At 42.8% G+C, this 24081-nt stretch overlaps 1 protein-coding gene across 1 annotated transcript in view; it reads right to left on the bottom strand.

Annotated features, from left to right (window-relative positions):
* Window positions 1-1083: 1083 nt before the first annotated feature.
* Window positions 1084-24081, bottom strand: part of LOC121625740 (anoctamin-4-like) — a 51122-nt gene continuing 28124 nt past the window's right edge. Inside the window, exons 4-29 of the mRNA XM_041963983.1 lie at window positions 22591-22794; window positions 21890-22038; window positions 21575-21724; window positions 19713-19813; window positions 18686-18730; window positions 18465-18596; window positions 18117-18223; window positions 17691-17746; window positions 17430-17551; window positions 17195-17329; window positions 16577-16673; window positions 16310-16370; window positions 10736-10818; window positions 8925-9065; window positions 8390-8554; window positions 8154-8190; window positions 7749-7860; window positions 7260-7317; window positions 5519-5616; window positions 5163-5305; window positions 4358-4510; window positions 4123-4270; window positions 3882-4001; window positions 3307-3412; window positions 1792-1995; window positions 1084-1129 (exon numbers count right to left, since the gene is read on the bottom strand). Coding sequence (XP_041819917.1) covers window positions 1804-1995; window positions 3307-3412; window positions 3882-4001; window positions 4123-4270; window positions 4358-4510; window positions 5163-5305; window positions 5519-5616; window positions 7260-7317; window positions 7749-7860; window positions 8154-8190; window positions 8390-8554; window positions 8925-9065; window positions 10736-10818; window positions 16310-16370; window positions 16577-16673; window positions 17195-17329; window positions 17430-17551; window positions 17691-17746; window positions 18117-18223; window positions 18465-18596; window positions 18686-18730; window positions 19713-19813; window positions 21575-21724; window positions 21890-22038; window positions 22591-22794 — 2915 coding nt within the window. The 3' untranslated portion in view covers window positions 1084-1129; window positions 1792-1803. The remainder of the gene's footprint in view (window positions 1130-1791; window positions 1996-3306; window positions 3413-3881; window positions 4002-4122; window positions 4271-4357; window positions 4511-5162; window positions 5306-5518; window positions 5617-7259; window positions 7318-7748; window positions 7861-8153; window positions 8191-8389; window positions 8555-8924; window positions 9066-10735; window positions 10819-16309; window positions 16371-16576; window positions 16674-17194; window positions 17330-17429; window positions 17552-17690; window positions 17747-18116; window positions 18224-18464; window positions 18597-18685; window positions 18731-19712; window positions 19814-21574; window positions 21725-21889; window positions 22039-22590; window positions 22795-24081) is intronic.

Raw genomic sequence — 24081 nt, 5'->3', positions numbered from 1 at the left:
CTGATTAGGCTGCGGCGTCGTGCTAGCTTTGTTACCGACAAACACGGGTGCTATTTCCCAAACATTTGAACATTTTTAACCACGATTCCAAGCCTGTTCATTGCTTCCTGCCTCTCAGGTGAACCTCCTGCTGTTAGTAGACTCTTGAGTGACGGGACACATGCCTAAGCAGGCGCACAGACGCATAAAGCAAGCCCAACCCTTCAAAGCAGGAACTCCCTTTAGAAGTTTACACTTATATGTATGGATACATATAGGAGAAACACAAGCATGTATACATGTTTAAATAATACACACACTCAACATCTTCTAATACAGTTCATTATAGGGCTCAGGTGATTAAGTCCTTCCACTGGAACTCTCATTTCAACACCTTTTAGTGCTCACACTATATTGTGCACCCTTTATCCAGTTCCTCTTATTCCAACTCTTAATACTCCTGCATATAAGCCAGCGGTGCAGTTTGCATCCCAGCCATCCATCAAGCGATGCTGCTCAGCTCTCATCTGTACATGAAGCAACACAGTTCAGCTTCGAGCTTTTCAAGCAATGCAGTTTAACGCCCTGCTATACATGAAGCAACGCGGCCTCCAGCAATCCCACCGCAGTTCCTGGAGAAACTGCATTCTCTAGCTTTTAATCGCGCTATACACTAGCAGAGCGGATGGGCTGACATTCATTTAAATATCTTTATTTACAATAACGCAAAATGTGAACTCCTCGGACAAGGAGAAATGTAAACAGGGTTTGTCATTCAGTGAGCTCGGAAGAGTCGTTCCTCTCGTCTAAAACGAGAAATCTGTAAAAGTTGAGTCTTGCTTGAAATCTACATTCAGGATCTGAATACATACGCTGTTGAGAGTCCAAAGTGGTAGGAACTATCTGGAGAAAGAAAAAAAAAGTAGCAAAACCCGCTGCCAAATGTTCAAGCGGACATCCGTTATGTATGCAGACACATGGGCTCTGTGGTCACTGAGTGGCCCTGCTGGGTGCAGTTCATCAACTGTCCACTAGGAGGTGCTGGTCCGACATGGCAGAAGGAAGGTAAGAAGGTCCAGTATCATGCAGGAAATCCAGCACTCCTCTCCTTCCTCCGCTGTGCAGCGAAACCCAAACGCCAGCTGATAACCTGGGAACAGGAGAAACTGTATTGTGAGGCCTGTTAACACCGGGAAACATACAGCCTTATGCTTTCAGTGTTTTCATTTTCACACAGCTGAAGTCTGGAGATGCAGCAACTTGGATTTCATTTTTACTGTTACAATAAAAGGCTCTGAGTGGGGACTACATGAGGTGCTCAGAGGAGCACTATATGACATTCGGCTTCACTAGATGTCAGCAAACAGCTACTTGCTCAGTAGAGATACAGTGGAATAATGGTGTCCTGAGCAGAGAATGATGTCACGCTCCCGCACAGCCCATCCCAGCTTCTCTGTTCTTTGCTTTGATAGCCAGTCCGGCCATGCGTGCATGTTAGTGCACGTGAGTGTGCATGTTAGTGCATGTGAGTCCCTCTCTGTCCTCCCTGCGTCTGATTTCAACATGGCGGCCGGGTCCCAAACTTCCACATATTAAAGCCAAAGAGTACACTAAAATATGTCTCTGAAAACATGTGAAATAAACAGGCAATGCAGTAACAGAATCGTGGACAATGATTGGACAATTCCTGTTCAGGGGAGGGGGTTTAGCGAACAGTAAATTCCTTTGGTGTAACAAGATAAATAAAACTCCACACAGGTCACAAACAGAGCTGAATAATCTCTCGTACAGAGCTGTTTCTGATTGCTGTACCGGTTGGAGCATTCAGGGCCATTCCTTGTTATGGGCCCTGTTTTTCTTCTTCTTCTCATTTTTCTCTTTCTGCAACCTCTCCAACTCGGCCTCGTACATCATCTCCTGGATCAGGTACTTCTCTCTGCGCATTCTGTCTCGCAAGTCCTTGGGAAGGTCGGGGATCAGGTACGCGATCAGGGTCTTGATGGCGAAGACCATATGCTGTGAAAACAGGGTACGTTATCACAAAAGCTAGAGGCATACCTCCACAATAAAAACAAACCAAACAATCTCAAATATTATAAGCTGCTTTTTCAAAGCGATAAGGTGGGAAACACAGGGAATTTAGATGGAGGTGGCTGATTAATAGAAAGTTAGTTATCAACCTTCAAAAGGGTCTGACTTGTTTAAAAAGCACACATGAACATCTGTTGAGCAATTAAGCAAATAAAGATAAGGATTACTTTTCAATGCCTTGTTGTTGTTGCGTTGTGTCCCTGAGTGTTGTGTTCCTATCGATCATTATACGCTCAACAGAACTGTAATGTCAAAAAAAAGCTGTTTCACATGGAAAGCTGCAGCAAGGCGTCAGTAACTCTATAATGAAGCGACTGTCAGAACCAATATGACAGAAAATAATGGAGGAACTAGTTACATAATGTTATGCCTTAAAATGACTGGAACAGCAGAAAAGTCATCAAAAAGTAATCAAATGTGGAAGTTGCATTACTTTGATGAAGGAACTAAAAGCTACAATCTGAAACCTATTCTGTTTCAGAAGTAACCTCCCTAACGCTGCTGTTAGCAAACAGTTGCTTATTTACACGTCCAGCAGACATGGAGCAATAAAAAAGGTGAAGAAATAACTACACATTATAATAACTATATATACATATCTGTAAATAAATAAATAAATAGCTACTGTTGTTTGTGTTTTTAAGTTACTACCGCTCATAATGTTCTTCTCTGGTGTTTGACTGATCACAGATGTAGACTTTATCGCCACCTATTGGCCCGGCATGCTTGTTTGAGCATTTCAAATCATTTTCCTCATTCTTGTGTGTATGGAGATATTTTGTAAAATGAAGGTCATGTGGACAATAAATGGTTCATTTTGATGGGTTGCTCCTGTCCTGCCCCTGCCAAATGATAGTCACTGCAATGTCGAAATAACCTGTGTGTCTGCTGACGGACAACGTGCATTTAATGTTTGAAGTTTTAGGCCTGCAGTTAGTTTTGGTGTAACTCTAATGCTCCTTGAGGAAATCAGTCCAGCTAATTCAAGACAAAGACGAATCTGAGGCATCTTGAAACAATATTCAAAGAAATCCAATTTTAGTCACTTTGGTTAAAACATCGCTAGAAGTCTTTATTTAATGGTAGAAAATTAGAGCAGACTGTTGAAGAAGATGTAGAGGAGCACTCATGGGTGAAGATGGACAGGTCAAAGGCATGGACAAAACACTCTGAAGGAATTCCTTCCAAACCCAGTCAGCTGTCTGGCATCATTTGTCAAAGTTTAAACACACTGACCTCAAACACGATGATGAATGCTAGCCGGGCTGCCAGGACGTGCCAGAACTGCAGAGTGTATGAGTACGGCTCGGCAGAGTCTGGAGGCTCCCTGTAGTCACGATACCTGGTGGGTCAAATGGAGGCTCAAAGGTCATCACAACAGAGCTCTAATGATGCTCCCGAGCAAGAGAATAATGAACAAAGTTGAGTAAAATTCACTGGAGTTGTTAAATGCAATTTAAAACTTCAACTCACACTGCTTTTTTGCATAATGAGAAAGCCTTTGTTTGTTTATTTACTCTTCTTAAAGCTTCTGGATTATCTCCAGTTTAAACTATATATTCTGTGATTTATGTTATATGTGGAGCTCAGTAAGAGCCTGTGCATTGGTTAATGAGGATCATTAATAAAGTGATGGATTAACACACACAAAATAGGTTGTACAATCCATCCTGGGGTTGCACAAATGCTTGCAGCTAAATCCTCTTAAAAATGAATATGCGTCTGACAAGTGTTTCTTTTCTCTTTGGCTAGGTCACACAAAATCCATATGACGATCTAGTGCTTAATGAGCACTGTTGGTGCAGACACACCTGCAGTACTTCACAGCTTCTCCGGCCAGCTCGGAGCCAGTCATCCTGGGCTGTGATCTCTTCTCGAAGTCGGACACCCTGAATACTGAGAGGCTGGCGTTGACGTAACCCATCATGCACCTGAGGAGCGTACGAGGAATCCTTTTATCCAGCGCCTCCAGTATCTAACAAAGCTGTTAAAGTACAACCTAATGATTGGCAGTAAAGTTGCATAAGCATATATTTACAAACACTCACTCACCCCTCCCCTGCTCGGCCTTGACCAGCACAAGGTCCATACTTGTAGGCGTAAACAAGGCGAGGGATGAAGTCTGAGGTAACGGCGATGACGAAGGCGTTGGTGATAACAGACAAGATGCCGATGCCCTCCAGAATGCCATACCAGATCCCTAAATGCAATTAGGCATGAAATATGTGGTAAATACATAAACCACACAATCAGGAGGGCAAACGGGTAACTAACATCTTTAATTTACCTATGTCTTTGGCTTGTGAAGGCAGAGGTCGTCGCCATTGTGTGACAAACTTGTAGGCGTCCAAACGGATCTCGATGATGTTGTTGAGCAGCGCTAAGAGGGGGGCCAGAGGGAAAGCTGCCACAAAGATGGTGGTGAAGCCAAACTGCAAAACTGAAACAGACACAAGCCGTATTGTCTCAAAGTTCCTGGAGAAGTTTATGTATATATTTACATTCAACAGATTTATTTAGTCATGTTTCTGTACACCAAATAAAATCTTCTTTTAGCTCTGTTTTAGTCTCCACCAGTTCCAGAGGGAAATGTTTGGCTTTATTAGCTGCTAAATGCTGCACACGTGGCTCTCTGCTGTTTGATGCTGGGCAGGTTATCAAACCATGCTGTTTTTTTCCACTGTTAACATTAAAATATAGTGTTTAGTGCAACTCAGTCACAAGTGGGAATGAGCAGCTATCTTCATGTTTTGTTGCATGTCGCTTTCAAATTTATTTTTTTCATTTGTGTGCTAAGACAGTGGAGGGCAACAATAAAGATGTGGACAAGCTCCCAGCCCAAATTCAATCCACATCAAATCAGTGTCACAGTTGCATAACATGCACCGCAGCTGCTGGCTCACCAAATAATGAAAACGTTTCACTGTTCAAAAAAAATTGCATTATAGAAGATTAAACTGTGCAGTGCATTTGGAATAATCTTAAACCTGGTATTTAAGGTTGTGGCACTCATATGGGTAAGATTTTTACTATCGCTGGAGTTACATGAGCTAAGCATGTAAAGCACGTATGGCACTTCAGCTGCAACATACTCATTTCTAAGTATTCATCAAAGAGTCCATAGGCATTCATTGGCTGCAGGTTGTAATCCCTCTCCCACTGCGGGAAGCTGGCCTTGGCTTTCTGTCCATGCTCCCTCCTCAGCCTCCGCCGTGTCCACCAGTTCTGGATCAGCCTAGCAAAACGACATCAGAGCAACACAACACGAGATGGGAGGAACAAGGGGATCTAATTTCATGTGCTACTGCTCTGCAGTCAGCAATACAGTCACCTGGTACTATATCTGAGTCAAGATGTTCTTCATTTTTTAGATCTACAGCTCTATCTCAAAAAGTACAAATATACATATATATATATATATATATTATATAAAACACTTGGAACTAACGGGTAGCCAAGCTCCATGAAATTGTTCCAGGTCTGTTTTAGCACCATGATGATCCCCATCTGCATACAGAGGTCAATGAGACAGCCACTGGGGTGGCACTGCAGCAACAGAGGGAGAGAGAGACAGAGAGAGGGTCAAATCAAACTGTAGCTCTTGTTAATAATCATACTTTTTAAATGGAAGCAAAATGCACTGTGTGTTTCAGTAGGAATACTGTCAGGTTTTGTAAGTATCACTCATGGTGACTCAAACCTGGCCACACAGGCTGTTTTCATGACTCTGGCTGGTTAGACCTCTGGCCAGGTTGAAGCTAGGTTGAGCTCTGATGTCACAAAACTCCATGTACGCATGATGTTTGGGCAGGACGCTTGTACGTCCTACCCAAACATATACAAAATGTCAATCCAGTTCAGTCTGCACATGCCGACACAGTCCTGATGTCTTGTCTACGCGTATAAGCAAATATCTGAAAATGGATATTTACAAAACGTCCATACACATTAGAAAGCCATAAGTGATTCAATCAATCATGTCAGCCAGTAGATGCCGATAAAGTCAACATCAATGAGACGTAAAAAATATGAATAAGAAGAACATTCTGAGTGTGCGTAGTGAGGTTATTTTCTTTTGGCGTTGCAACACAAACACACAAACAATAGCTGCCAATTATTTATTCAGAGTTAATTGACACCTCTCTGGCACACGGAGCAGCAGTGCTAATAAAACCTCAACAAACTGATAGTCCACCATTGTTGTTGCTGATTCAGGCACATGCTCAATGTGCAAAGCAACAGTGGGCATGTGCAAATTGAGGTGATGACGTCAACGTCTCCCAAACGCTCTGACTTACATGCACACATGGACATACAGGAAACAGAGTTTTGGAAACTCAGCACCTTAGACGGCGTTTTAAAATCTCTCTGTTTTAGTGACATGAAACCCCATTTGCATGTGAACAAGAGGCTAAAAAGTAGAGGTTTTCCAAGAAGGCCTGAGGTGTGAACACAGCAGAGTGGGAGAATACTGTACAACAACAAGACACTCAAAAGTCAAGTGTTTTTATGCATAGTGTCTTTCTGAGTATATGTAATTATGTTTCCACTGTGAACGCACACATGCTCCAGCTGAGAATCACTTCATAGCGTGGAATTAGGACACACGCTCTGTGTATGTAGAGCTCAATAAAAAGTCTGGTAATGTATTGGTTGTCATCTCCATCTTTTTATATCCCACTGCAGGGCTGCACATTAACTTTTTTTATCCACATAGCAGAGTGTCAGATGGAATTGTTTTACAAGCGAGACTTGCAGAAACTGCTGCTTTTGTTTTTCTCACTTTCTGTGTTATTATTTCTTCCTTCCAACATTATTTTATGGCCTCACACTGTGCAGCACACACACACATTGACTGATGATGACTGAGGCTGCACTTGTACTGTACATGTCACATTACGGAGAATTGTTCCCTTTCCATTTCAGCAGCCATGGGAACAAGTGGGAGCACATTAGCGCAGCACCTAAAAGCGCCAGCTCAGGCCTTTCATCCCCTCAGACCACTTCATTGTGTGTATTATTTCCCCGCATGTCCCCATAAGCACGGCCACCAGCAACGCTTATTGCTGGTAGGGCTTAAATGCCTTGTGGTGGGGCATATAGTAATAGCTTAGTGTCCAATTTAGAAACACTTAGATCCATAATGCTTTGCTGTTATTCCCCCACGGGAAAGCAAAGTAATGACTTACTTCCTCCAGTTTCCAGCGATTGATGAGGCGTAGATATGCACCCGGCCGGCCTGTAAATCTGTCAACCAAGCAAAAAACAATCATTTTTAAAGTGAAGTCTGGTCTGTGAACGTCAGGTAGCAGCTTTAAAATCATTCAACATCAGCAGACTGCGCTCATAGAGATGTGTTTAGTGTCCAACATATTGATGTTTGCTGAGTTGTAGTCACATTATACCGACAAACTTAAAGCCCTGTTGAAAAATGGAGATACGGTGTCATGAAAAATGAAACAGTAAAAAAACTTTGCCCAAAGTTATGAGTTAGAATCGACTTCATGCTCGAATCTGGAAATGTTGAATGCTAAAAAAACTATCTATTCTACATTGTAGAATCTCCATATTGAGGGATTAGGCTTGACACAGTGGCCTTCAAGGGTTAGCGTCACATCATTTCCCTCATGGCAGCTGCCAATTCTGCAGCGGCACGCCGCTCTGCGTGACTCCCTCACCTTCCCAAAAAGAAGGCGATGTAGAAGGTTGAACTGTTGAGGTTGACAAACTGAAAGAGGAACATCTTGAGGGTAAAGCTGTTCTCCCACTCCGACTCGGTCCTCGGCTGTTCTGTGGTGGCGCAGAGAGAAATGAGGAACGGTGGGACGCAGATACTGGAGAGGCATAATTCTTTCATGAACGCATGCAGATCTCACATACTTTGAGTGAAGAGATTAAATTCTGATGAGATTCGTTTACGTAACTACAACCTCACGGATGAAAAAGCGTTCATCAAAGTCACCTGACCCCAATGCTGTATGCTGAGTAGTGAGCCAACATCAGTGCACAGTCGCAATTAAATCTGCATTAAAAACACTCTTTCACCCTCAAGAATATTAGATCTGCTGTTGCAGTCAACTTACCTAGATTAGTGAGAAGAAGAGCAACTTTTTCATAGAGCTACAAAAAAAATACAATGTTTGGAGGCCATTAGTGACTGTAAATGTACTATTGCTTAACAAAAGCCTTTAAAACGCATATAAATTTAGTCTTTACATGCACAAATGACAAATGTGCTATCATCATCACTGCCTGGAACTTTCCGCGTGCCGCTGCATCTCTGCACCGCCGCCAGGGCCGATGGGCGGCAGACACTCACCACGTTGAGGAGCATGATGACGCAGAAGTTGATGCAGACTGCCGTTCCCGTGGTCGCCACCTGAGAGTTGTTCCTGATGAGAGCCCAGCCGAAGGCGGCGAAGGTGCTGACGGTGATCACGCGGTAAATGACGATGCCGAACACAGCGGCGATCACCACCAGGATCTGTGACGGGCAAACAGGCTACTGCTAACAACAACAGCAAGGATGCACTTCACATTGCACCCACACGGAAAAAAAACGAGTGCTTCACAACATGCATAAAAATAAAAAATAGTTCCTCACTGTCCATAGTAATGAGTGTCATAAGATGGAACATTAAAACATACTGTCAGTAGTTAAAATATTTAACACATTCAATATTGGGTTTGTTCATACAGAATTTGTTAAAAATGGCTCCTTTTCTAACAAAATAAACCACATGATGGATTAGAAATAAAAGACTTGCATTAAAATGAGTGAGGCTCAGCTGGGTAAATACAAAGGTGAGAGCGACACACCTGCTAGCTGACATTTACTCACTCCAGAAACTCACCATGAAGAAGATCCCGGATGCTGAGACGATGAGGCGACTGTATTTGTCGGTGAAGGCTTGGTAAGGCTCAGGCTTTCCGGATATGGGGTTCATTCTCTCCTTCTTGGAGTATTTGGCCTCGAACTGCGGGCGGATTTCGTCCTGGAAGACGAAGGGCAAGATTCAGCTATTATACATATGCCTAATGTGGAAGAAATGATGTATTCCACTTGTGGGAGTGTGAATAAAAATATATAAATGTATATAAAATACATAAGAGAAAATAGAAACCCAAGCACAATGCAAAATCTTTAACTTACAGTTTGTAATGGCTATGCATGGCTAAAATACTGTAACTGATGTTGACAACGGCAAAACCCATACCTGCTTGGCCATTTCTGACTCAATTAGTCTAATACTTTTGGTCTCAATACTACAAGAAGAAGAAGAAGAAGAAGAAGAAGAAGAAGAAGAAAGAAACACCACTGTGCTTTATTGCTGCTCAAAACCACTAAAAGTCTGGTGGTGGCTAGTCAATCTCTAGCTAGCAGTTAGCCAACAGTGGGCTAGGCTAGCTAGTTGGATGTAAACAACTGATAGCTGGTATTAAGTGAACAGCAGATTAAACCTCTTTTAAAACTTAAATCTTATCTTATTGTCGTTTTGAGATGATCACCTTAAAAGCTCTGAAATGGACATCAAGTATCTGGGAGTGTAAAGTAACATTAGCAAGCTAACGTTAGCAAAAACATTCGTGTATAGCTTACAGGTGACAGGTTTTTAGTCCCCGTCCTGTAGTGCCAGACAAAACATTATTTTCTGCCCTCTAACCGTAACTTATGCTTTGCAATCACAATTTTATAGCCACATCGGCTGTATCAGCTAAGTAGATCTTAATTAGCTTCATAATACGGGCAAATGGGTTCATTTCCCCTGAAGAAAAAAATGTCTAAAAACTACAGAGATAAGTTTATACATTGAGAAGAGGGATATGCTTGAAACATAGTGTATTTGCATGAGTATAAATAGCTGAATAGTGCTGATTTTTAGAGCTCATGTTTTCAGGGTTTAGCATGCAGCTAAGCATGTTCGAGCTGACAGCGCTGTCTTTGACACGACCAGCTTATAACCACGCGGCGATGCGTGGTTCGCCACCTCTACATCCGGAAGCTTTTGATGGGAGGAAAACCAGAATCAGAGAGTTTATCATCTCCGTCTTGTCTTCTGTTCGGTACAAAGCGGGCCGAGACTCTGAGTCACTTTCACACCCACAAACGGCGAAAGAACGCGTCTACCGGTTTGAGTGTGATTGACAGACCAGGCTTGGAGGCTGGGATGTAAGACAGGCGAGAACGCCGTGAATCCACCAAAGTTTCTGACAAAACCAAACTGTAATACAGCGGCTGTGTTGGGGTCTGAGTTTGCGAGGGCTTCCATTGTGTAAGTGTTAAAATTGTACATTTTCAGTGAGTCATGGACTGATTTGAGACAGACTCCCTTGGTGCAGGCTTTCAGTGCAACAACCCCGCTGTTTTAAATATGTGCCTGCAGACTGGCAACTGAAAGAAAGGCACAAGAAGGGAAAAGACTCTCAGGGGAAGAGCTGCTACGAAGGCAGAAATGCTGTCAATTCTTTGAGCGAAGCTAAAGAGCAAAAGGTTAGACGATCAAACAGCAAATAATAATAGAATAAAACATTAATGGCAGCATAAGTTTGCCCTTTCACTCTTTTTAAATTCTGCAGTGGCATTCATTACAGCTGCACGGGAGCAGCTTAGCTCCAGATACAGAAATTGAAAAGCTGAAATGACCACATGGAGGAAGCGCCTCACCTCCTCTTCCTCCCAGTCAATGAGGTCCCAGTCGTATGCGAGGACAGCTCTGCGCCTTTTCCAGAACTCCAGGAAGACCGTCGCTGGAAGACATGAATAGAACAGCATCAGGTGTTTGCATGTCACCATTTGTACTGATTGCAATATGTTTGTGGGCTACTAAGGTTTAATATTCTCTGAAATATGTACTACTTTGAGATAATACTTTGAGATTAAAATGCCCGAAGCTGACCCTCCATAATTTTATTAATACTTTCAAATCTATGCTCTTTTCCTCTTCTTGCATCTGTATTTTCTTTAAAGTTGTATTAATTTGATTTTGGGGGGCTGTTGAACAAGCTGTGAACAGTCAGCCAGTCTTCTGGTCACCCTCTCGACCTGCTCCGGCCTTTTGTTCTGCCCCCGTGCACTCCCTCGCCCGCTAAAGTCTGCTGCTCTGCTCATCCAGACCTCTGGGGACCTCACTCTCCTCAGCCTCTGCACCGTTTCATGCACTTTGCCCTGGCCCCTGTCTCCCGCCTCTTCGTCTTACCTGCCCTGCTCCCCTGCCTCAGTCCCCAGCTCAGCCTGCTAACACTGGATTCTGCTCTGGAGCTGCCCGGCTCGTATTCCCATCCCATTTACCCTAACTCACCCACCACGTTCGCTGACTTACTGGCTGATTGTTATGCTCCATGCTGATTTTAAATCATTTAAAAGGTCTTGCTTCAAATTCTATCAAAGATTTATTGGTCCCCTTGTGCCTGGGAGTCCCCTTACGTTGGTGGATTCAGCTCTGCTGGTTGTTTCTGGGCTAAACATGGACCTTTGCTTTTAGAGTCCCAGACTGTGGTACATTCTGCCTATTGAGATCAGATAGACTGCATGATTAGCATCTTTTAAATTCCTTTTTAAAACTTTCTTCAATAGGAAAACATTTACGAATATTTACTATGTTGCTGGGTTTTATCATCATCTTCTTATCTGCTCCTGCTGCTTTTCTGTAAAGCACTTTGTAACCTTGTTTAGGCAAGTGATGCATGAAGTTTATTTAAGGCCCCATTGTTCTTGCTCAGATTCATTTTTTTCCTATTCCTTTTATTTTTATGAATCAAATCAACTTCAAAATTTGGGCGGCAGTTCAAATCTCAATTCACTCTCTCATTCAAATCTGAATAACTCATTATGTAGATTGTTATCCATGTGCAAAGGACAGGGCCTGTTCTCACTCCATGTGATTGGCTCAGTCCGGAATGACACGTGTAAGTAGTGAAACCAGATTGTTTGGTGCCAAGACAATCAAACTGTGTTGAAATTGTCTGAGTGTTTTTGACTGGTGCATACAATGCATAATCACATTCACTATCATAACCACAGGGAGGTCACTCCCAGACACAGCGTTCAGGCATGGAGGGTAGAACAAAGTCCTGTGTATAGCTTACTTATTGCGCCGGCCACTGACAACTGAAGCAGCATTTCTTTAGAGGCTCCACTCACACCGATCGGAGGCTTTTATCCCGAGAATTTCAAACAAATGCCTGTAGTTTATTTTCTCTGTCGGTCCACATCCCTGCTGAACGTAGAGTAACGTGTTTTGAATGTGGAGGCTCAGCTGGTGGAGAAGGGCGCTGCTTCCCATGTGAAGCCAGCAGGGGTGCAGACTTCTGAGGAACCTTAATGAAGGGATTTGAGCTGATTCTCCGCTGCAGTTGAACCCAAAAATATATTCGTTTGGACGGCAGCAGCAGCAGCAGCAGCAACAGCCAGCACCGAGGAGCAGTGACTGTAAGGTCAGTGCACGACTGTAACTACGATTAGACTTCTCTTTAAACTGGATAGAAATGTTAAACTGGAATACTTTTAAGTATTTGCAGACATCACACTGTTCTCTGGCATGACTGTGCAGCTGTGAAAACAGCTTAATCTTCCACATTACTCTTCATCGAGCTTAACAGTCGTCACAGCCAGTTTTTAGTCAGATTTAATAGTTTATGTGACAATCTGTATGTGTGTAATGTCTTATGTGTGTTTATAAGTATGCATGTATGTTGCTTGGTTTATATTTTATTCTGCTGCATGCACTTATTCTAACAACCTCGGCTCTTTCTCAGGGTTTTTATGCACCCATACAGAACTTATGTATTAATATGATGCTGTTCAGCGTTCATTTCTCACAACCTGACATTTCACAGGCAGCATGACTTTAAAGTTCAACATGTTTGCACTGTGCTTACAGGTCTGTAACTCATTAAAGGTTGTTAAAGTTAGTTTGGAGACAAGATAAGAGAGAGACTCAGGTAATTAAAGTCAGCAACTCTCGGGTAACTGTTTAATATCACACTGATGCCATTAAATGGTCTTTAAAACAGCATCTCACCGAAAACTTTTAACGGCTCCAAAATGTTTCCACTTTTTTCGCCACACGCAACAAACGCATCATTTCTGTGAGTTAAAAAAGTTTTTAAAGCTCACACAATTTCCTTTGTATTTCCAAGCAAGTCTTGTTATGACCTTTCCACACAGACGAGCAGACTGGAAACATTTCAAGTTTAAAAGAAGCTGCAGAGCACTATCAAGACTAGAAGTCTTAAATAAAGTAGAATATAGACACACGAAAGAATCAGTTGAAGACGTAGAGGCAGATGAAACATAATGCAAGAAAAAAAAATTCACTGGCTCAGCTTCATTGATGTTATTCAAAAATGGCACCTTTTTGTAGGGAATCTCAAATTTTCCCTTAAAGTTCTCCAGTTCTCCAACAACATATTTTGCCCTTTGTACAGCGGCATGACATTCACAAAAACAACATCAGCAACTAAAACCCACAAAGGTTTTCGGTGCTTGTAGGGCCTGGAACATTCATTTCTTTTCAAAGCCAAATTGGAACAAAATATAAAGCAGATACGATCCTTTTATGCAGAAGATAACTTTAATCTTTAATACAAGCAAATGCCTCTGCCGCGCCGCGCAGGAGACGCTCCGGGAGCAGCGAGGGATCTGACTGATGGGATTTCTCCAGAACCAAAACCTGACTCTGGGCTTCTCTCAGCCAGAGGTCACCCACTGGGAGTCCACACCACACCTGTCATCAGCTGGTACCGTAAGATTTCCAATCAAAGACACACTAAAAAAGTAGTTCTAGTCTGTCAGAATGGTGTGATTTTTCTGTCAAAGATTTTAACAACCTTTACAAGTGCAAGAGTACAGTGTTTTTCTTTATATTTTAAATCAAACCTTTTTTCACTCCATATTTGTCCCAATATATCTGCAAGTCACCATAAAACATTTATATGTGTGAAACTGATAGGGTTTCCACTGCGATAAGGACATTGTCTGAATATGTCTGAGAGTCTGAATTATTAACACGCACTAATGCAACAGGGCCTGCACTGCTTTCATTAGCAGGCGTGTGGTAGTGCGAGCACTGCAGCGCCGTCTATGAATTAAACAACTCCATCTCCACGCTTCTCATTTATGTGTGCCGGATTTCAAGCTTTTGCCGACATTCCAATGGAATCGGGATTCAGTTTGTCATGCAGCTTAAGCACAAACAGAAATTGCTTCGCAGAACAATGATTTCATACACCTTTAGTTTAAATACAAATGTCCTTGCGATGTTCATGTCTGGCTACAAAAGCTAAGCCACAAAAATCTGATGCACCTTTCTCTCTTCTTTACCCGCAACAGTTAACAACACCATAATCGTGCTGGGCGTGCTGACCTTTGCCCTCCAGCTGTGTTTGGCTCTGTTCTTCATGCGGAGATGCTGGAAATTCGACAACAGAGTGCGAGAGGCTCTCAAACACCCAGATGCTGTGAACAAACTGAGCGGTGAGCATGTAGTTTGCTGACAATAGTTTCTGTTCTTTTTGTAGGTTGGCATTAGAACAAATCAACCACTGCAAATAACGAAACTTTATTAGTGGTGTGAGTTGTTTTCGTGGAACAGTTCACACATTAAGAAGCAGGGTGCAGCCAATATTTAATGTCAATATGAACGGAGTGATATGACGAAGATCTACATGCAGGAGTCGCATTAAAAGGCATGTACGGTATCCGTGTTTTTAAGTTACAACTCTCCTGCAGACGTTTGCTGTGCAACTAAACTACGTGTACCGAATGCAAATCACATGTTTTATGCCTCCAGATCAGATTTTGTAGCATATTATTCAGATTGATGTGCTTAGACGACATGGTGTAAAGTGAGGGAGGCAGCATAAACTGCGGCTGTTGTCCCTCCCTGGGTGGCTCTCTCACCTGCCATGGTTTAAAAAACTTTTTCTTCAGCTGTGATTTATGGTTAATTTTCCTTTCTTTTGTGTTCCTCAGCTCCCTCATCCTTCCACCTTGACGTTTATAAACTGGCCAGCTATCGGCTTTGTGATGATGATACTGCTGCTTCACCACCTGCCGTGTCTACAGCAGCTGAACGATACGAACCCGTCACAAACTCTCTGTTTGCACCATCCATACCCTGGGACCTTGTTCAGTCCTGACAGGCTCCTCATGAGCAAATTGAAATATATGGAAAAGCAATACAGCGAATGCATCCTTTTTTAAGTAATGAACAACCTATATACAATGAAATAATTTGCATCTGTTTTCAACTGTAGCCATAGAAGTTTTGTTTTTAGAGATGTCTGATATTTTTCAATAATAAAAATGAAATTAAAACTGCACCAATCAATATTTTCATATGAACAATAGATTAAGTAAATATGCGTAGTGTGGTTTCAACCATGATGTTCAGTGTCATGTCTAGGAATACACTTACAAGAAACAAGGCACGGCTGAGACAACACTAGGAATACACTAACATGAAACGTGACCTGGACGTGAACAAAGACAGCATACGGACAAACACTTACTAAAGGTGCGGGGCAAAGATACTGAATCAACAAGGGAAACGCAGACAGCAAGGTGACGCAGACAACGACTAAACAAATATTCAAACACCTGATACACACTACGATCTGTGTAGAAACATGAAGGGACCAGACATGGGAAGGAAACGAAGTTAACACAAATGGTGGACAAACATTTACAGGACTCGGGGCATGGTTAAAGACAAAGACAAAACAAGAATCACTCTTACGTGGGCTGTGGCTTGACTAGTGACAAAGACAACACTAAGAAACAAAGGACAACACTCACTTGGTTTGTCAGGGTTAGATACAAGGACAAAACAAGGACACTTACTTATAGGGCTAGGGCTAGGGCTAGGGCTATGGCTATGGTAAGGAAACGCAGGCGGCAAGGAGACGAAGACAGCAAGGTAGCGCAGACAATGACCCGACAAAGACTGGGGGAAAGACAAGGACTTATATACACAGGGCAGGAACACTAATGACACACAGGTGAAACACATCAGACAATCACAAGGACGGGAAAACACAGGAAGTAAAGTGAACGAAGAAACATAACAAACCTTCAAAATAAAACAGGATGTGACAAAAACCAGGCAAAGACAAAACACAAGGGGAAACTTAACAAAAAAAACGGCGTGCACAGCACGGGTCATGACACTATGTAACTTTTAGTATATCTAAAGTGTATTTCTAGGATTTGTGCAGACATGTGAACTGTTCAACTTACCCCAAACAGCCATGAAAACAGCAAAGAAAACAGTCGCCCCATTGTCAAAGAGATGGGTGACCTGAGAGGAAGTAAGGAAGACTGAAGTTCACAGTTTCTATTCATCTTTATAACAACAAAATGCAGTTTATCTTCCATCCTTGACCACAAATTTTCTGAAAGAGACACATTGTGGCACCAGAGCTGGCCTACATTCACTGTTAATCTGCGCATTTTCCATGAGTACAATGACAAAGTGCCCAACAGCTGTCGGTGTGGTGACAATACCTTGGCATAGATGCAGCTGTCCGACAGTCTCAGGTAGGGGCAGTACTGGTCACAGATGGGGCACATGATGATGTCAGTGGCCTGGCAGATTTCTTTACTGGAGAACAAGATTGAGGCTATCAAGCCAAGTTGGTATTATAATGTCCAGCAACAGTGAAAGTGCCTTTAGGCTGGATAATAAAATCCAAAATTGATGCAAATTTGAGCATTATGGAAGAAAAAGCAAGTCCAGCATGTGTGTCTGTCGTTGATAAAGTTACAATCTTCTTCTTCATCTTCGTCCACGCTCTCTCATTCTGTGACTGTTTCAGACGCTCCTCTTGTAAAGACGGAGCTGATTTGCAGCTACATGTTAAGCATTTATTTTAAGTTACAATAGACAATTTCATGTTCAGCTGCCTAATACCAAATTACTTGAGTGAGAAAAGCAACAAATACAACAAAAAATGTGTTACCCACTCTGGCTTTAAGTTTGTGCAAGCATAGACAACAACAATTTGAAGCAGATAAGGTTTGTTCTTCTGGAGAAACTCAAGAGTTTTTTTTTAATGCTTCAAATACAATACAGCCCTCTCGGGACACTTGTTTTGCATCATAAGAAAGAGGAGGTGTGTTTACCTGACCTGGCAGTGCTCCAGAGTGAAGACGCCGTACAGGAATACCAAGAGGCCGACCAGAGCCGCAGGAAACAGCATCCCTGTGTACCAGCCGAGCCAGGCGAAGTACAGGCCGATCTTCTCCCCGAAATACCTCCTGAGACAGCAGAGCACAGGGGCAGCGGGTTTGAGGCCTTCTTTCAGTGTCCTTAAAGATACTTATAAACATTTAAGCACCTTTAATGTCTGAATGTTACCTGATGAGGTCCAGCGGTTGGTATTTATACCAAACCCCCCACCAGGCCCAGCACTCGTACAGCAGGTGCCGGTGGTTCTCTGCTCCGTGTGTTCTGATGGAGTTTTTGCTGTGGTATCTCCCCTATTAAAGCCAAAAGAAACATAATTCGAGCGTGTATCGCTGTAATATCAGCACATGGAATCCACGACCACAGAGAGCTCTCAAAAATAGGCGAGAGAATATATTTAACGAGAGGCTTTCAGGAGATCAGACAAATTACCTCATGGAGAGGGAAAGCTGCCTCGTATGAATTATTGCTCAAAAGACGATTAAGCCCTGCAATCGAAGACAGAGAATCATGAAAGAAAGCTGTCAAACGTTCTGAAGTTCAAAATATTCAAAAGGTTTGAACAGGGTTACATTCAAATTAATTCAAAAGAAGTCCATGTTCAAATTAGCTCAACTGTTAAACTTGATTTTTTTCCTTAACACAGACACAGAAGGTCATTTGATGATGCAGAAGGATAAGCTAAAATCAGACATCTGCACTAACTGCCAAAATTTGAGAGAGACTTTAAAATCCAGCGATGTGCAAGCATCCAATGTCAGATTACGTATTTCTCCCATTTTCTTTCTGCACCCCTTCCCACGTGAGCACCACGTCCTTGGATTTCAAATATTTCTCCAGCACCACGGAAAAACTCACCCATCTTATTTTTACCCTCTTCATATTTGACCCTCTGGAGGATGTGGTGGACGATGCGACTTCTGGTGGCATTGTTGAAAAAAGTGTCTTTATTGTGGATGATGAAACTGCAGTGAAACGAGCCAGTTATTACAAATCTGCCTGCATGGTTTGTGTGTGCAAGCCTCTGTGTGTGTGTGTGTGTGTGTGTGTGTGTGTGTGTGTGTGGAGTGTGTCAATTTCTTTGAGAAAGGCAACAGAGAGAATTTCACATGGCCAAACTACTACTAAAAAGGGAAAATGGAAAATTGGCCGAGCAACTTCAAGTCATTTCTCTGGTTTTTGAAAGGCAGCACAGTAAAAACTCACTGATGTATCCTTGATCGACTGAACGGGGCGGTAAAGCTCTCGTTCTCCGCCAGATCGGGCAGAGTGTCATTGTCAAACTTCATGGGCTTGCGGGGAAGCCACCCGCGAAACTTATTGATGCGCTTCTCCATCCTGCAAGTGAAGCTTCTCTGTTAAAGCCGCCACAGCAGAGCTTTGCTTTGTCAGCTGATCTCATGCTGCGTCGTTGTCTGAACACTCACCTGCTCATGAACTTGTGCCGTCGATGCATGAAAAATATTTTCCTCCTGGAATATGTGCGACATTGGGAACAATTAACTTAGTACTTAGTGCAGTTCAGTAATGTGGCTGATAATATAAATACATGTAACAACAACCCTGATTCCATAAGAGAGTTGGGACGCTGTGCAAAACAGAAATAAACTGAATGCAATGATTTGCAAATTTTTTTTGATAATTGTTCAATTGCATACATTACAATGACAAGCTGTTCAAACTGATCATCTTTATTGTTTTTTGTAAATGTACACTCATTCTGAGTTTGACATCTGCAGCGCATTCCAAAAAAGTTGACACAGAGGCACGTTCACCACTGTGTTACATCACTTTTTCACTCAGTAAATGATCGGGAACTGAGAATGAAATTCCTTCCCATTCTTGCCCGTCGACTGAAGTTGCTCAGCAGTCCGGGGTCTCTGTTGTTGTTTTTCGTGTTTCATAATGTGGTGCACATTTTCAATGGGAGGCAGGTCTGGACTGCAGGCAGTCAGTCTTTTACTATGAAGCCATGCTGCTGTAACACATGCACAATGTGGTCTGCTCCTGTCCCAACTTGCTGCATCAAATTCAGAATAAGCAGATATTTAAATGAGGTAAAATATTAAACATTTTGCACAGTGTCCCAACTTTTTTGAAACGAGGCTGTACTACTACTGATACTATCATTAATATTACTGCCTCTATTGCCGCTACAAGTATCAGTTCTACTATGGGCCCCTGCTCCGTTAGTATTGTGCACAAGCAATTGGGTGATGCGGTACACATATCTGCCACTGGTTTCACATTTTTCCGGTGATGGACAGTTGGTGATGGTAACAGGCAAAGAAGCGCAGCAATGCATCAATAAACAATAAAGCTAGCCAATTTGAATGTAAACAATATCTAAAACAAAAAAAGAATCAGCTTTGCAAATGTTTTATGCGGAAGGAAATGCATTTAACTCCAAAAGGGCACCTTTAGGATGCTTTTAGGAGTGTAAACTTGTCTCACCTGAAAGGCATGCGAATGTTCATGAGCTCTGCGTAGCGGCAGAGGACATCCCACGGTGCATGAAGCTTCAGAAAAATCACGTCACTGTTTGTTATAGAGGCCTGCGAAGGAACCAAAGACACACAATGACTTCATTTCAGCATGAAAATAAGATAAGAGTTACAAAATATCACCCCGGTCCAGACAGCAGCTACTGCAGCTCTACTCATCAGTATGTTTGCTCGGTTCAGCTGTTCCTCACCTGTACTGCCCGACAAAGTAGGAGTCAGTCTAATGGTACATGAATCAGGGGCTGACTGGAAAGAGACCTAAAAATAACAAGATGACTCCATGCGAGGAACACACACGAGTGGGCTGTTGAAGGAGACAAGAATCATTGTCTCCCCCTGCATCCTGCATGTTCTAGTAATGATGACCTTGATGCTACCGCATCGGCAGCTAGCCCAGAAGTTCCTCTCCCTGAAAGAGTGGAAAGAGTGGATGCTGTGATGTGTGTGTGTGAGAGAGAGAGTATGTGTTCTTGTTTTTGCTAAAGAAGAAGCAGCAGGGGAGAAAATTGCCACCAGCAGAATTGTTTTGACTCTCTGAGTGGCGGCTCACCGACGAACGCCACAACAGAAACCCAGCTTTCAGGCCCTGTGAGACTGGGCACGAAGGCTCAGAGCGTTTTAAAATTCAGCAGTCTGGCCATTGAGATTACATGTATTATAGGAGCGGGCATTAAATTGCTTCTTCACACAAATTGGTATTGACGTTGCTCGTGTTGTACACCACCAATGCAGCTGCAGGTCTGCCAAAGTAATCACGACAAAGCTAATTTTCTGTCACTACAGGAACCTACCAAGCTTCTTGTTTATTTGCAGTTTTAAAGAAGTGGCTGTTTTTGCTTGGCAAATTGGCCAGAAAGGGAAAAATCCCTCTGCCGAGCAGTGAGAGCAAAATTAACTTTTCTCAACACAGAGATGGAGACCTGATGTGATTATTAAGGCCATTCCTCAGGTGGAGCCCTGTGATTATAGCTTCTGCCCTGCTGAGGCGGCCTTGAGGGAGACACTTAATCCCTATCATCTGAGGGAGCACTGCTCTGTAGCTAGACCTGACCTCAGGCCTCTCTTTAGTGAAGGGCTACAAAAAGAACATTCATTGATTCATTCATCAAGTAAAACTCGCAAAATTAAGTTGTTAAAGATCTTCAGATATTTTCTACATATTATTTCTTTTATATTGTCAAATTTCATTTTGCTTGTATAACATGTACATATAGTCTACTTTTTATTTTGTATTATTTTTTTTTTAATGTTCTCTACCTCTGTTGTTATTTTTCTTCCCACTGCTATCGCATGCTGGTGTAATGCCCAAATTTTCCCTGCTGGGGATAAATAAAGCTTAATCTTCTCTTATCTTATGTGAGAGGTGTCGCTTTTAGTGATGAACCCACAGAGAATTTTGACCCAAACTCTGCAGCTTTGTGATGCTCTGCAATCTGTTTTAGCATCTTTTAGTCCATAGTTTTGGTTTTACGGTTCGCAGCTTCGCTGTTTCGGTTCAGCGTTGTCTCCAGCCGAAGCAAAAAAAAAAAAGCTTTGACAAACTAAATGTACACTTCTTTTTCCAGGCAGCCTGGCAGAGTAAGCGGCTGCCGAGTGAAAGTTGTGTAGCATTTAGCTGCAAAAGAGCTAGATACTTCAGTAGTTGGTGGAGACGAAAACTTTGCAAAAAGCAGAGGGAATATTGGACACCAACTGCCAGAAAAGCTAACTGCTAAACATCTGGAACTGAATATAAGGCCAGCACTGACATGATGATTCAGCTGAACCCTTGTCAGCATGATGAAATAAACGACTAGTGTAATTGTTAATTACCTCCTTTTCCATCTGTAAGCCCTCTGCACGGATGTTCCGCTCAAATATCTCCCTCTTCTCTGACTGCGAACTGGACTTCCTGTAAACCAGGATGTAGTCAATCCGGCTCTTTCCATCGCTGAAGCAAAGGCCGCAGGACTTGCTCCTCCCCTGACAACAGACAGAAAGACAGACAACAAGAGGGAGAATCAGGGAAGACTAGCAGCTGATCTCGTTTTAAATAACTGTCACCTTTACAAACACCACTTCATAAACTACTCCTGTCAAAAAGCTGAGATCAAGGGAGCAAAGGCTTCGGGGAGCCCCGTCACTGACCTCTGGGAGGCCGGCATCGGACTTCGTGTTGTCATCGAGGACGCTGCTGTGAGTTCCCGGGTTCAGCAAGGTGGAGTCGTCATCTCTGGACGGACTGCTGATTCCTTCTGACCTTTCTCTCTCAAGCAGCACATTAACATCCTTCACACCTGGAAGGAAGATGCACATGAGTAATACTGGAGTAAAGTACCGTGACAGGTCATTCTGACCACCTGATGATATTTTACTCTCCCTTTAGCTCTATTGTGGTCTCACCCAACCTCTAAGACAAACGTCTGTCTCTTTAGCTGCTTAATACTCCACTTTGTTCACCACCTAGTCAGCAGGCTAGAAGCTGAAACAAAGCAATGTGAAAGTTGCAGGCCCAAAAAAGCAAAATAATTAGCTGAAAGTCGCTAATGCTCTCTCTCTCGCCCTCTCTATGGGAGATGAGGGGTACACCAGAGTCCGCCGATGAGACGCTGAGAACACCTTTCCCATTAAACATAGTAATTTGGCTCAAGAGCAAACTCAACGTGTCCACATGCACAGCTCAAAAGGTTTAGTGCACTACCACATTACATCACTGCCCTGCTACACACATATAACTGGAAGCTTCCCAGTACCACAACAGGACTGAAGTCTGTCACTTGCAGGCCATTGTTCAACCCGAACGGTTTTGAACAGATTAAAGCATAAGAAGTGCTGGTGCTGGGTCTCACCGAGGGGAGGCACATCGTCTTGAGTGCTGGAGTCCGGGGCTTCGACCGAGGATTCCTCCATGCTGTCGGCCTTCCCACCACGGGAGGAGAAGGCGAGAGGTCTGTCCGCTGCCTGGCAGCCTGAGGCCGAGGGCTGCAGCGGGACTCTGCGTCGGTAGGGGCTCTGCCGCTGGGGCTCAGACCCATGTAGAAATAAACTCACACCTAGAGGACACAGAGAGCTTTATTTTTTTAACACTTTTTTAATTGCTTTTAAAAAAAAAAAACAAAACACAATTGGTTTCTTCATGTTTTGTGAAGAAAGAAGAGGAAGCCTCCTTCCTCCTCCCTTTCCTTGTGTTCCCCCGGTCCCTTTGTGTGTGTTAGTCTCTCCTTGTGTGTGTGTGTGTGTGTGTGTGTTTGTGGCACTCATTATGGCTCACATGCACCTGCCCCCCTGCCAATCAGCTACCACAGCTGCAGGCAATCCACGCTCATCAACCACAGGATAAAGACCTGGACCTCCTCACCAGCCTTCACCAGACTGTTGTGCTCACCAGCCCAACATGTCTTTGCCGCTTTGCTTGCCCTTCTGCTTTGCAATAAGCTTTAGAGATTTGCCTTGTCTGTTTTTTCAAGTGATTAAGTCTGTTTTCGTTGCCTCTCAGGGTCATCTCAGACCTCTTGTCTCAAACCTGCAACATCTGCCCAGCTCAAGATCACCTACCTGCTCGCTCTGTCCTGTATCTAGGAACTTCTACCAGTGGTCGCTCACCATTATTTTATTTTTTTTGCAATGTATTTGTTACGCTCATAGTCAAGACACAGAAAACACAGTATAGAAATCAGGAATACTTGAAAGGACAACCTCAACCTCCACTTATATATTATCGTCATCATTGTATTGTACTGCTTTGTGATTGAGCTGTAAAAACTGCTTTCAAACCCCCTTCGCACATAAATTTACTGTCAACCGCTCTGAGCAGATCATTAGTTCAACTATGCTTCCATATTTCAGGGAACCTGCCCACCTGGCGAATATTAATCCAGTATTCCCTTTTTTAGTCTGCTAGACACTTCACTGTGCTCATTGTTAAACAGAGCCTTTCCACTAAAAACAGCTCCCAGGTGAGCAAGAGTACCAACTCGTAAAAAGCTGTGCTACAGTTGACTCTGGACAATGAGAAGTTCGACTGTTGGTTAGGTTCAGAGTGAATTGAAACAGTGAAAGCATTAAAAAAGAAAAGACAGAACCAGGTCATAGTGATTCACGCTATTCAAACTTTTTTCCTGGGTTGCTTCTATAGTAAAGAAAATTTAAAAAAAGGTAGAATGAAAACAGAAGCAGGAATATAGAGAATAAGATGATCTGAGAAAAAAAAACAGATATGTGAAAGTCAAAAAGTGAAGAGAAAAAAAAGACAGGAAAAATGAGAGCTCACTAACTTTTATCTCCTTAATAAGGATTAACCTTGAAAGACCTTGAAAAGACTGAATCCCTCCATGGACACA

Source organism: Chelmon rostratus, chromosome 22, assembly GCF_017976325.1.
Source record: "Chelmon rostratus isolate fCheRos1 chromosome 22, fCheRos1.pri, whole genome shotgun sequence".
NCBI classification, from domain to species: Eukaryota; Metazoa; Chordata; class Actinopteri; order Chaetodontiformes; family Chaetodontidae; genus Chelmon; species Chelmon rostratus.
The sequence above is the reverse complement of the archived record's forward strand: the minus strand, read 5'-3'. Positions and strand labels throughout refer to the sequence as shown.